General features: G+C 40.2%; 1 protein-coding gene across 1 annotated transcript in view; it reads left to right on the top strand.

Annotated features, from left to right (window-relative positions):
* ABHD5 (abhydrolase domain containing 5, lysophosphatidic acid acyltransferase) overlaps positions 1–2,392 on the top strand; it is a 39,750-nt gene extending 37,358 nt beyond the window's left edge. The window contains exons 6-7 of the mRNA XM_061127912.1: positions 352–538; positions 1,128–2,392. Of these exons, the coding sequence (XP_060983895.1) occupies positions 352–538; positions 1,128–1,217 (277 nt within the window). The 3' untranslated portion in view covers positions 1,218–2,392. The remainder of the gene's footprint in view (positions 1–351; positions 539–1,127) is intronic.
* The last annotated feature ends 10,299 nt before the right edge of the window (positions 2,393–12,691 follow it).

Consider the following 12,691-nt stretch of genomic DNA (forward strand, 5'->3'; position numbering starts at 1 on the left):
CCTTGTGACTAAGTTAGAGTGGAAAAAAACAAACAAACATATTTCCACTCTCCCCAAAGGAAATTTGATAATTTTATGATAGGGACTTAGGGTCACATGTTTTGATTTGGAGGAGGATCATTTTTTGTAAGAGTTTTTTTTTAGAGGTTAAAACATCCTTGTTTATCTAACAAAAAAAGTATATCTTCTGTGAGGCTTGTTCCTTACACTTCCTAGTAAATTATTTTCTGTGCAAGCTGCAGTCTTTCTTAAATGGGGGAGAATCTGAATATATGAGCGTGTTTTAATAGAGGTGAGAGTGTGATGTGCACTAGCCCCCAGAATCATGCATGTGATTTTTCTCTCTTTAAGTGGTGAGACTGCATTCAAAAACATGACTATCCCTTACGGATGGGCAAAAAGGCCAATGCTCCAGCGAATTGGCAAAATGCACCCTGACATTCCAGTTTCCGTGATCTTCGGCGCCCGATCCTGCATAGATGGCAATTCTGGCACCAGCATCCAGTCACTACGACCACAGTCATACGTGAAGACGATAGTAAGTGTGTGGTGTAGTTTTGGTTCTTGGTTGCTTGTGAAGTCTGTTGTATTACCTTTGCTTTCATTGAGCTGTCTGGTCATCCCTGCGCCTTCACATCCAAGCTGTACCTGCAGTCTTGGCCAGAGACCTGTAGTCGTCTGTGATGGGGGCAGGTTTGATCCAAACAAATCTTCATGTCCAGACAGCAAATCGCCATTCTTGGGGCCTTGTCTGTCCTGGAGCCACAGCATCTCTGAGGTGGGAGAGATCAAACCAGGGGCAGACAGGCCCAATAGCATCTCTACCACCTCCCAAGGCAGCACATTCTCACCTTGGGCAGTGTTTCCATTGGCCCGACTGTTAGAGATCAACCTAGAATGTTATTTTTGCATCTTAAAACTTTAGTACGATTCACTGGATTTTCTCTTTATTCTCAGATCCTTTATTTAATCAAGTATACACTAGTCACTGCAGATTAGTATTGCTTTTTCTTTCCTGTTTCTTATGTATAGCTGTTGTCAGTTTCATTGCTAAGTGTCTTTAAGGGTGTAAAAGCATTCTTAAATGCTTTTACTCGCTGACCACCTGACCGCTTTTGGTTTCCTAGGCCATTCTCGGAGCAGGCCATTATGTGTATGCAGATCAGCCGGAAGACTTCAACCAGAAAGTGAAGGAGATCTGTGACACCGTGGACTGAGCACACCGCAGATGATGTGGGAAAGCCACACGGCCGACAGGCTCCTCAGCAGTGATTCGCCGTCTGTGACGCAGAGGAAGGAATCTGACGCAAGAGCCAGGCAGTCTTTCTGACTGTACTTTGCACATGTTTTCTTTATGAAGCTGCTCACACATTTAGACCAGTTAGTGCCTTCTAGAGGAATGACTTTCCCTTGTCCTACACAAAATCAAAATATACAAGAGTCTCCAAATCCAATAACTGTAATAAAAGTTTATTTGTCCCTCTGCCATACTGAAGAACTGTAATTTTTCAACTGAAATTTTTATTTCTATCTAACTTTGCTAGGTCCGGTACTTTTTATATTGCCAATTTTAACAAGTGATTTTCTGAGTTTATATACTGTAAAGGTGCACTTTATTTTCCTTGCTTATATATACCATTTCTAATAACTGATAGAGTTACTCAAAATTCAGTGTGTTTTTATGTTAAAAACTTGTCATTTTATTAGAATACGTCACTTCATTTTTGAAATGGAGTGTTGAGACAGGGTTCTGGTTAGGAAGATGGGAACTGATTTCTAGTATTGATTTCTCTGAGTATTTCATCTACTGAAAAACCTTAACTAAAAGTCTCTCCTTTTTTCCCCCATTGATACTGTTATTCTTTTCTGTGAGCCAGGATGCAGCAGAAGGAACAGATTCCCTCACTGAGGGGACATTAAGGCTATTACCTTCCAGTAAGCCAATTATATATTTTCATCTAACTCCTACAGACGGGTGCTAAAACTGGATTATATTTTTACCACTAAAATATAAAATTGGTGGTGCCATTATGTCTCATGGCACCAGAAGTCAGCTAATATTGGTTGTTTTTTTTTTGGAAGAGTTTTGTGTTGATTAAATAACTTACATACTTGAAGTTTTATGACAAAAGTTCTGTAAGGTTGGTTGAACAATGCGACAGTAACTGCCATCAAGTGTAGCACTTTCTTGCTATGTTACTACAAGGGATGCTTCTCTGAAACTGTGAAAAGGTTCCATGTGGTACCTGGCTACTACTGAGAAGACCCTCTGCAAAAGGAAATGGCAGAGGGTGGTCATCAGCAAGGCATCTTAGCCTTCTGTTTTGCTTCACGTTGCTGGTCTAGGAAAACGATGGTTATGTAAATAAAAATGGTGAACTAGAGCAAACAATGACTTCATGGTTTTGATTGTTGTATTCAATTAGTAAAGTTTTAGCTGTTAGGAAATGAAAGGTGGTTATCACTGTTGATGAACTGTGAGGGAGACCATTTGTTCTGTTTTCAACATTATCTTCCCATACAAAAAAAAAAGCAAATTTTACTGAAGCACAACAAATAGCTTCCCAGTGAGCAGTTTGTGTCTCTGTTTTGGGATGGACTAGGTTAGGACAGACGGAGAAGGCAATGGCACCCCACTCCAGTACTCTTGCCTGCAAAATCCCATGGACGGAGGAGCCTGGTAGGCTGCAATCCTTGGGATCACTAAGAGTCAGACATGACTGAGCGACTTCACTTTCACTTTTCACTTTCATGCATTGGAGAAGGAAATGGCAACCCACTCCAGTGTTCTTGCCTGGAGAATCCCAGGGACGGGGGAGCCTGGTGGGCTTCCAACTATGGGGTCGCACAGAGTCGGACACGACTGAAGTGACTTAGCAGCAGCAGCAGCAGGTTAGGACAGAAGGTAACAGGAGAGCTAACCCTAGCCTGGAGAATAAAAGTAGTGTTTACTTTTTAGATTTAGAACTATTAATGGTGCAAATAATATGGGTTATTTTGGTATTTTTATTTGATATATTCTCCAGTCTCTGTTAATTTTCCTTTGCTGGGTGAATGGCAGTTTTCAATTGTCCAAGAAGGTTTCTGCACAGGAAATGTGGTCTTAACCCTTAGAGGGAAGTTACCAGGTTCACTTAGTAGATGGGGCCTCTGGCCACTGATGTTCCAGGTGATTTAGGGAAAAGATGTACCCAAATGTCAAGTGGAACTTATCTTCCTACCAACTGATTTTGCTTTCTTTGAAAATGGTTGTCATAATTCTTTTTTTAAAGGCTAATTTTACCTTGGGCTGTTGCGTATGTCATTTTGTGAAGATTGATTTAGCACAAAAGTTCACAATCCTTGAGTTCCTGAAAATACCATGGGTCCTAAATGTTTTCTTTTCTTAAAAGAATCTATTTGAGCATTTGAACTTTGCTACATCATGCGCAAGGTACCTTATTTTACAGAAAAAAAATGTGACTGTGATAGTTACAGTAGGACCAGTGTGTGTTTTCTTGTCTTTGGTATGGCCCTGTTGGTTTATACTAGTTATCATAGGACCATGGATGCAGTGAGTGTTGAGGAACACTTGTCTACATTCTTCCCTTGCAGGCCTTCCCTTGTGGTTCAGCTGGTAAAGAATCCGCCTGTGATGCGGGAAACCTGGTTTCAGTCCCTGGGTTGGGAATATCCCCTGGAGAAGGGAATGGATGCCCACTGTAGTATTCTGGCTTGCAAAGAGTTGGACACAACTGAGCAACTTTCACTTCACTAGTGTCTGCATTCTAAGGGAAGGCTGTTCCACCCCTGGCTTTACCTGTATCCATGTGTCCACTAGTATGATATCTGTTTTCTTCTAAAACTAATTTTAAAACAAACAAACTCTAGTTTATCTGGAGTTGGTTTTAGAATATCATCTAGAAGTACTTTTGAAATTTCTCCATTCATATACATTATATATTTATATTTAAAGGGCACACTAAATTCTAGTTAAAGAAGCTTTTTCCTATATAAAGGTATTGTAAAGAATAAACTATAATAGCCAGAAGAACTCAAGAACAGTGCAGAAGGAGGGATAACTCTACTAGATATTATATCACACTATAAACAATGGAGTAAAAGTCCAGGAATTTATTGTATGATAAAGGAATCATCTTATTGGTGGAGAAAAAGACTTTCAAAAGGGATGTTGAAACAAATGTCGTTAACCATATGGAAGATAATAAAATTGAATCCATTTCTCATACTGTACAGAAGGATAAAATCCGAATGGATTAGAGACCCAATTGTAAAAATGAAACCTTCTAAATAGCTGGAAGAAAACATACCTGAATTCCTTTGTGACCTGAAAGTGGGGGAAACATTCCTGTGACTGAAAATCCAGGAACAATAAAAGGAGGAATTTGTATCTTTAATGAAAGAGTTTTGGATGGCCAAAAAAAGCAAAGTTAGAAGTAAATAATAAAGTGGCAAAAAATATTTGCAGCATTTATCACAAAGGGCTGATATAACCCTAATACATAAATAATTTCTAAACTTTGAAAAGAACCAGGAAGAATGGGCAAAAAGATATGGACAGTTCACAGAAAATAAAATGCAAATAAATAGCTCTTAAACATATGAAGATACACATAAAAAGAGAAATGCAAGTTAAAACCACCAAGATAACCTTTCTTCCCTGTTGAATTGCAAAAAGTGCAAGTTATACAATGCACTGTTAGTGAGACAGTGTGGAAACAGGCACTCCAAACTGTACCGATTCCTGTGGGTGGAATTTGTTAAAAGCTCTCAAAATTAAAAATGAGTTTATCCCTCAACCTTACAGTCTCACTTCTAAGTATCTGGTGTACTGGTAAAAATATGAGTCGGTGTACAAGTAAAGATCTTCATGGCAGTGCTTTTTATAACAGCTAAAGAGTGGAAGCCACCCAAATGTCCATGTAGAAGGGATCGATGGAAGAAACATGGCGGATTCATACAGTGGAATACTGCACAGCTGTTTTTAAAAAAAAAAAGTGAGGGAGCATCTTTAGGAGGAAGAGGGAGAAAGCTTCAGAACCACCCACCCTTCCCCTGACCCCCAACGGAGACTCATCCCAGTTGGTCTCTAGTCTTATTTTTAAGGATTCTGCTGTTGAATGCCTGAAAAGGGTGGTGAGATGGCCTTCAGGTTGTACCGACTTTGCTAACATTGCTAACCAATTGTTGCAGGCTCTGAAAATACAAACAGTCTTGAACTTCTGCCCCTTCCCTCCCCCAAAAAATGCTGTCCTGGAGTCTTCTTCAGAGAAGAGGAAGTGAAAATGAAGAGCAGGAGGTTGTGTTACCTGATTGTGTAAGAAAGGATGAGACAAATGAAAAAATAAACATGTATTTGCTTCTATTTTTTTTTTTTTTTTAAAAAGGCAGTGGTAGGATTAGTTACACTAATAACTAAGAAATCAGTTCTCTTGGCGGGGTGGGGGTGTGTGTGGGGGTGTGGTGGTAAAGAGTAGGGAGCTGGCCAGAGGTGGCCCCTAGAACTGTACCTTGTTTTATACTTTTTACTTTGGAATCCAGTCAGTGTTTTCTGTCATTTAAAAAAATCAACTTTAAAAATGAAAACTTAGGGAATTTCCTGGTGGTCCAGTGGTTAGGACCTGGTGCTCTCACTGCTGTGAACCTGGGTTTGATCCCTGGTCAGGGAATGAAGATCTGCAAGTCTTATGGGGACCAAAAAAAAAAAAAAAAAGGGCTAAAACTTAACTATCTATGAAGTTGGTGGTATAACCACACATAGAAGAATTACTTCAAGCAATTACAAAGCCCAGCATTTTGTTTGCACTTTCCTAATGGAATATATCCTATAAACTGAAGAACTACAGAACTGCATTTAGTATTTTTATTTTCAGCAGTGATACTGGTATTGTCCTTCTAAAACTGTGTATTTACATGTGATAAAGCAACTATTATGTCAAAGGATTTAAGAGCCAAGGTTTTTGTATAAGAGAGGAAGAGATACAAGAATAAAATCAAGTAAAAACCCTGTAATTGTATTTTTTACTGAAAATATCAGCAAAATACAGTGATCTATTTTTAATCTTCCTAAGAAATGCATATTGCATAGCTTTACCCATTGAAAAGGCCTGGAAGCAATCAGAATCCAGGAGCAAGGCACACCGTAGCACCAAAACTGTCCCATTAAAAGGGGCAGGGAAGATTCAAGATGAGGTTGGACAATCTTGTGTCTGAAAGCAAGGAAGCAGTAAGAGTAAGGTGATGTCAAAAGGACCCAGGAGCCAACTATAAGGAGCTTCCATTGGCCAAAGATGGAACAATTTGAGCATCAAAAAAAAATTACAGTTGATACAAATCTGTAAAAATCTGTGAGGTCATAATAATCTATTAGTCATCTTTGGAGACTACTAGTGTACCAACTTAGTATTTTGGAAAATTGTTGACTGGAAAAATGAAGTACTTATCCTGGCGTCTTTGTGTATCAGATTAACTTGATAAGAGAAAGTTTTTCACTGAAGGATCATAACAAAATGCCAGAGATTTGACAGGATTAGGAAATCACCCTTTTGTCACCTGTTGTGAAATAATGGATCTATGCTGCTGAAAGTATTTGGTAAAAGATTTATGGGGAACGGCAATAAAGATGGCTCAGGTTGATAACATCTGAACCCATTGATCAACATTTAGTGTTACTAAAAAAGGAACAGCCAGAAGTTGCATGCCTCTGACCTATTGCAATAGCAAGAACCCAACACCAAGCATGATGAATTGTCCAAAACAAAGTTGAACCACAATCTGAGCAAGCCTTTTACATCTGAGGATCAATTTGTGGAATGAAAGCACAGGATACTGAGGACCATGTTAAACAACAGGCTTAATCCCGAATATGGAAATAATCCACTTTCTTCAGCACATTGAAGACATAAAGCAAAGATGGTGGTGGTAGGACTTAAAGTCTGGAGAAACTTAAAGGACTTGTTCGCATCCTGATTTGCACAGAACCAACTTAAGACATTTTGGAAATCAAAGAAAAACTTAGGACAATTGGATATCAGATGATATTTCATGGGGGGAAATAGGTACAGTGACTATGTGCTGTTTTTTTTTTTTTTTAAGCTGTTATTTGCTAGAGGTATATATTAAGTATTTGTGGTTAAATTTATGACTGGGATTTACCTGAAAATATTCCAGAAAGAAAAAGGAAAGGAGCAGTAAGTAGAGAAAATAAGCAGAATGTTATGTTGAAGCTGAGTGACAGATATGTAAGGGCTTATATATTTGAGAGTTTATTATTCTATTTCCTTTACTTTTATGCATAGCTGACAATTTCCATAATAGAAATTTACAGAACAAAAGAAAATGGAAGAATGGAGTAGATTGGAAGTTGCCAGTATAAACAACTTTGTTTTTAGGAGTAAAGAAAGAGCAGAAAAAAGTGAGTAATAGCCAGAGGAGGAAACTTTATGATTAACTCTACAGAGGAGGAATATGATGATGCAGAAAAGGATGGTTAGGGTGATGTATTAGCAAAGCTCAGGGCAGCTAGGGACTCTCACATACTATTGGGGAGACTGTAATAGGTAATCACCCCTTTGAAAAATAACTTACAATATTGGGTTGGCCAAAAAGTTCATTTGGTTTTTCGGTAGGATGTCATAGACAATCCTGAACAAACTTTTTGGCCGACCAAATATTCCCTAAAATGATACGTGCCCCATACCACTTGATGCAGCAGTTTTGTTTCCAGTGTCTAGTCCCACAAATACACCAACACCAATGTGCAGAGACAGCTATCAGCTGTTCATTGCAACTTTGTAGTGTGAAAAATCTGGAACCCAATATATGACTAATTAAGTTCCACACTGGAATATTTATGCAGCTTTAAAAATGAGGTAGATCTCAATATATACATGTATCAAAACTTACTCATATTCTATGAGTTGCAATAACTTACTCATGTTCTATAAGTTGAAATAAATGAAATATATGAGGTAGGTCTATCTATAAAGTGACAATATGAAAAATTTCCAAAATATCTTTAATGAAAAAACCCAAAAATTTAGAATAGCATTTCTTGTGTGTGTGTGTATATATATATATATATATATATATGCATATGCGTGCCTGCTAAGTTGCTTCAATCATGTCTGACTCTTTATGATCATATGGACTATAGTCTGCCAGGTTCCTCTGTCCATGGAATTTTCCAGGCAAGAATACTGGAGTGGGTTTCCGTGCCCTCCTCCAGGGGACCTTCCCAATCCAGGGACTGAACCCATGTCTCCTGTGTCTCCTGCATAGGTAGGGTTCTTTACCACTATCTCCACCTTGGAAGCCCCCATGTACATATACACTCATAAATATATATATACAGAATATACTTACCATGTACTCATATATATATAGACTTTTTGATGATTTTGTTAATAATAGTTAGCTTTGAAGAGGACAATTCCTTGTCATACATGTTTTTGTAAGTTTTGAATCCTTGTGCCTTCCTTATGTGTTAATAAAAACCTTGTTAAAAAAAAAAAAAAACTTGTTAAATATAGAAAGACATCTTGTTTACATACAAAGCAGGTAGGAAAATAACTGAAGAGGCTTACTGGCTCAGTCTTCTGTGTGGAGTGAGACCCAGAGTGTGGGGAGAGGGCCAGGTGTTCAGAGTATGAACGGCTGTAAGTCTCAGTCATTTAATTGTTGAAAATCGGACTATGAAGTTGTAACAGGCTTTTGTTGGCCTTTAGGTATTAATAGAAACATAGCCCCAACATGAAACTGCCCTCTTTGCCGTCTTTTGCATAAGCGTGTTGAAACGGGGACTTGAATTAGAATATCTGCCTCTCTGTATATGAAGCTGTCCCTCTATTTCTGTCTCTTCCCCACCTCACATGCACCCCATATTTCTCCTGTTACTTCCTCTAAAAACTCTCTTTAGGAAAAAATGTTTAACATTATACTTAGAACTGGTTAGAATATCTTTTTTGGCTAGAGTCTGGCTTTTAGGATTATTTGATGAGCTCCCAGCTTTAAAATTGAAAAACACTCCAAAATAAATTCATTTATTTATTTATTTTGGTTGCTCTGGTTCTTAGTTATGGCAGTCAGGATCTTCAGTCTTCATCTGTGGCATGAGTGACCTAGTTCCCTGACAAGGGATTGAACCTGGGCCCCTTGCATCTGGAACACAGAGTTTTAGCCACAGGACCATCAGGGAAGTCCCTGAAAAACATTCTTATCAAAGTAGTTTACTAAATAAATGGGTAAAGCCACCAACTATGTTAATCCTTAAAACAAATTTCTATATACTCACTTAAGACACAGAGAGTTTTCATGAAGTGCCCATTAATTGTTTGAAAATCTAAATTAACCCAGGCTTTTTTCTTTATTGAACAGTGCGTCCGTTTTGAGGGAAAGTGTTGCTTAGCTGACAGATGTGAGGGCTGAGAGTTCTAAATCAGGTTTGTTGCACTGTATGACTTGGGACACTTGTGGAGACAGGTATGAAAAGCTGAATGACTGGCCCATGTCCTCCTTGGTAAAATTAGACATATTAGTCACAATGACCAGGACAAGGGGATAAGTGCATTACAAACATTACTATTGTGTTTGTTGTGTTCATTATGAGCTATAGCCTAGTTTTTACCTGTGAATGTTTTTATAGCAGGAAATCACAGCAGTGGAAGCGATGAAATATTGTGACCAAGACGCTAGACACGCATGACTGGTATTTCGCCTTCCTGTGCCAACCAGCTTGCTCTATCTGTGCTGACTTATGGAAACCCCAGCGTATCTTTAACTTACATCTATTCAAGTCTTGCACATGCTGCTTTCCATGGAGTCCAGGGAGGGGGCAGGGGGGTTCAGGGGATCCAAAGAGGAAATGATGGCGGAGGCAGGAGGCCTCGTGCTGGCCTCAGGAGACTACTGAGGGGCAGCTGTCCTGTCTCTGTGTGATGGGACAGACCATGAAAGTTTTCAGTGATGATCTGAATGAGGGAAGCATCTCCTCTGTGTCTCCACATGACTTCTCAGCTTCACGTGGCCAGCACCAAGAATGTGGGTGGCTGACACATTTCTCTTGGCAGACAGACATTGCATCTTCAGGTGCAGTCTTTTCAGCAAACATCTGAGCAAGGTGCAGACTGCGTCAGCTCTAGAAACAGCAAGGCTGAATCTCTATGCTTGAATCATTGAGGCTGCTTACTACAAGCACGGAGTTGAGGCCCTCTGCCCAGGAGATTCTGATGCTGTTTATCTGTGGGTGGGCCTGGGAATCTACATTTTAACACCCCACCCTCACCCCCAATACATCTGACATAGGAGGGTTGATTTTTTTGTTTAGTTTGTCAGTTGTTTAATTTGATTGGATTCAAACCACTACTAACACTTCTCTCTTGGTGACAGCTGAAATCTCAGTTCAGTTGTTATATCCTTAGCTATAATCTGGACCTGGCAACCAGCTGGAAGTTTGGACAGAGATTATATACAGACTTTAAGGCTCCCTTCTCTGGCTCTCCCCTTTACAGAATTCCCCATCATTTTGCAGTGACCGTGCTTGCCAACAAAGGTTCATATAGTCAAAGCTATGATTTTTCCAGTAGTCATGTGCAGATATGAGAGTTGGACCATAAAGAAGGCTGAGCGCTGAAGAATTGATGCTTTCAAACTGTGGTGTTAGAGAAGACTCTTGAGAGTCCCTTGACTGCAAGAGGATTGAACCAGTCAATCCTAAAGGAAATCAACTCTGAATATTCATTGGAAGGACTGAAGCTGAAGCTCCAATACTTTGGCCACCTGATGGAAAGAGCCAATTCATTAGAAAGGAGCCTGATGCTGGGAAAGATTGAAGGCAGGAGAAGAAGGGTATGACAGAGGATGAGTTGGTTGAATGGCATCACCGACTCAATGGGCATGAGTTTGCGCAAACTCCATGAGTTGGTGAAAGACAGGGAAGCCTGGCGTGCTGCAGTCCATGGGGTCGCAAAGAGTTGGACATGACCTAGTGACTGAGCAACAACAATGCTTGCCCTATACTCTGCTCTCTGGCTCTTGAAGCCAGAAAGACTGCTGTTTGTCTACCAGGGTCCTGGGTAGTGGCAGAGTTCCTCAGGCTAAGAGTTGTGAACATGCTGTTCTCTCCATTCCAAGTATCAAGTCCCTTCCTGAATCTGCCTGCCTGTGTTTCCTCTCTGGTACCTTCAGGGAGCTGTTTCTTGGTGGTTACAGATGGGTGGATTGGTCTCCAGTCGGATCTTCCCCAGCTGTCCTAGAAGCAGAGCTCTTGGATCAGACTGAGATCACTGTTGTCTAGCATTCCTTTTGTACAAACTTGGGATCTGGCTAGGGAGAGGCTTCCATCACTGCAAGACACACTTGCATCTTGTTTCCATACTTAGTCTATGGCGAGTTCAGTTTACTGCAGAAAGGTCAACAAGAATTAGCCAGTGCAGGAAAAGTGGTGTGGGATTTGCACTACTTTTAGAGAATCTGACCCCAAACCTAGCTGAGATGAAAACCAAATATAGTTTGCAGTCAGTACCCCATCTGGAAACTGTCATTTCTACATCATCTCCCTAAAGAAGCTTCCTTTTAAACCTTTCTATCTTTAGCTTTTGTGGGCCTCACACGCCTTGCTTACCATGCCCACCAGTGGCTCCAGAGCTTGTAGTGTTGTGTTGGCCCATTATTTCCAAGGCCTTGGCCCTCCCTAGAATTACATTTCTCATTCTTATGGTTGGAGCCGTGCTGACTCCTTGTCATCTAATAGCCATAGGGCCGTACATTTCTACCAAGCCAGAAAAAGCAAAATGGTTATATTTTTGAGAAATGCCAAATTCTCAGAAATCAGGAAGGTTCTGACAACATCAGATAGTAAAGTACCCCAGTATTCTGCATTGCTCAAAACCCCATGGCACCAACTGTAGAATAAGATTAGTGACATCTTTTTAGTCTGAAAGCACAAATCTTGAGGGATGAATGCTTTTAAACTTCTGCATGACTGATGAACACGATTCACAACTCCCTAAACCTAACCCATAACAACCCTAGGAAGTGATGCTCTTGATACATTCCCTCCATAGCTGCACTCCTTAATGCTGATAAAGAAGGAATCTGAAAATAATAAGCTGGCTCTACTAAGGGGTTTGTTTACTATTATAATGGAATTTTTTAATTAATGTAACATGGAATTCTGTGACTCACAGTCCTGTGACCTGTGAATTGGAGCTGACTTCCAGCTCACCCTTCATCTTTGGCCTGTGGGGACAGGAACCAGCCATTAGTGCAGGTGTCACACGCATAGCTGTTGAGCAACCACCACTGTCAGAGATGAGACCCCAGGAAGAGGAATGAGGCCTGAGGGCTCAAAATGGATATCACCAAGACTTGCCCGTAAAGCCCTGGGTGTCCGAAGATAGACCCATCCTCAGCATTCAAGCAACCGGCATTCTTAGCACACTTCCAACCTGCTCTTTATAATCTGATGTGTGGCTCAGAATTCCTTGTAAAAGCCAGGGTTTCCTGCTTCCTGATCTGTTTGCTGGAAGAGAGACTGAGCAGCAAAGAATAGCTTCATTTTAAAACATAAGCTTTTTATCTTTTTATTGCAACTCAAACCATCATGGCCTTGGACGGAGCTCCCAAGAGATCCACTCATGGAAAAGCAGTAGGTCCCCTCCCTGTAAATGAGCAGTTAGTAAATGCTCAACGG

This window comes from Dama dama, chromosome 24 (genome assembly GCF_033118175.1).
Source record: "Dama dama isolate Ldn47 chromosome 24, ASM3311817v1, whole genome shotgun sequence".
In the NCBI taxonomy this organism is placed as follows: domain Eukaryota; kingdom Metazoa; phylum Chordata; class Mammalia; order Artiodactyla; family Cervidae; genus Dama; species Dama dama.